The following is a 742-nucleotide window of genomic DNA, read 5'->3' on the forward strand; positions in this document are numbered from 1 at the left end:
GCATACCCCGAGGAGCCGCTCACAGGTCCTGAGTGGGTGGGCGGCCCCCAGGAAAGCCCCCCCGGGGCTATGAGGCACCTGCAGATCCCAGTAAACATCGTTCGTCACCCGCCAGGCCACTGGCCGAGGAGCCCAGTACATCCCAGGGGCTCCTTCCCCAGCTCCTCGGGACCAGCCCAGGGCTCGCTGGGCAGAGCTGTCCTGGCAATCCCAGTCCGTCCAGGATGGTCTCCCCTTTCTGAACCCGGTGTGTAGTGAGAGGAAACCAAAAAGGAGAGCAAAGAAAGAACAGATGAAGACAGAGAAACCGTATTGAGGCGAGGCTTCGTGCGTCGGCTGCTATTGCCCCTTGGGGATGAAGGGTTCCCCCTCCTCCGGCTCCGGCCGAGGCCCCGGGTCACTCAGGCATCGCAGCATCCGCTGGTTGCTGGGGCTGTCGCCGGTCCCCGGAGTGAAGACATCGTCAGTACCTGGGGAGGAAGGCTCCTTCACCCGCATCACCAGTCCCTCCTCATCCTCCTCGGGCGAGGGCGGGAGGCCGCTGCAGCCCTTGGGCTCCTCGTTCATCAGGTCCACAGACTCTGGGGACTGCGGGGAGGCTGGGTCGATGGTGATGATGGGCAGGTTCTCCGTGTCCGTTTTGGGTTCGTAGGCCAGTGGGTCTGGGGAGGCACAGAGGGGTCAGGCAGGGCCCCTCTCACGGTATCGTGAACCCACTGTGTCAGGTTAACCCTGGGGAAGA

The 742-nt window shown here is 63.9% G+C and overlaps 1 protein-coding gene across 1 annotated transcript in view; it reads right to left on the bottom strand.

Moving 5' to 3' along the window:
- Nucleotides 1-339: 339 nt before the first annotated feature.
- Nucleotides 340-742, bottom strand: part of SLC9A1 (solute carrier family 9, subfamily A (NHE1, cation proton antiporter 1), member 1) — a gene marked incomplete at its 5' end in the record, with an annotated part of 7758 nt that continues 7355 nt past the window's right edge. Inside the window, one exon of the mRNA XM_010145846.1 lies at nucleotides 340-662. Coding sequence (XP_010144148.1) covers nucleotides 340-662 — 323 coding nt within the window. The remainder of the gene's footprint in view (nucleotides 663-742) is intronic.

The sequence above is a fragment of the Buceros rhinoceros genome, unplaced genomic scaffold (assembly GCF_000710305.1).
Source record: "Buceros rhinoceros silvestris isolate BGI_N320 unplaced genomic scaffold, ASM71030v1 scaffold20731, whole genome shotgun sequence".
Lineage (NCBI taxonomy): Eukaryota > Metazoa > Chordata > Aves > Bucerotiformes > Bucerotidae > Buceros > Buceros rhinoceros.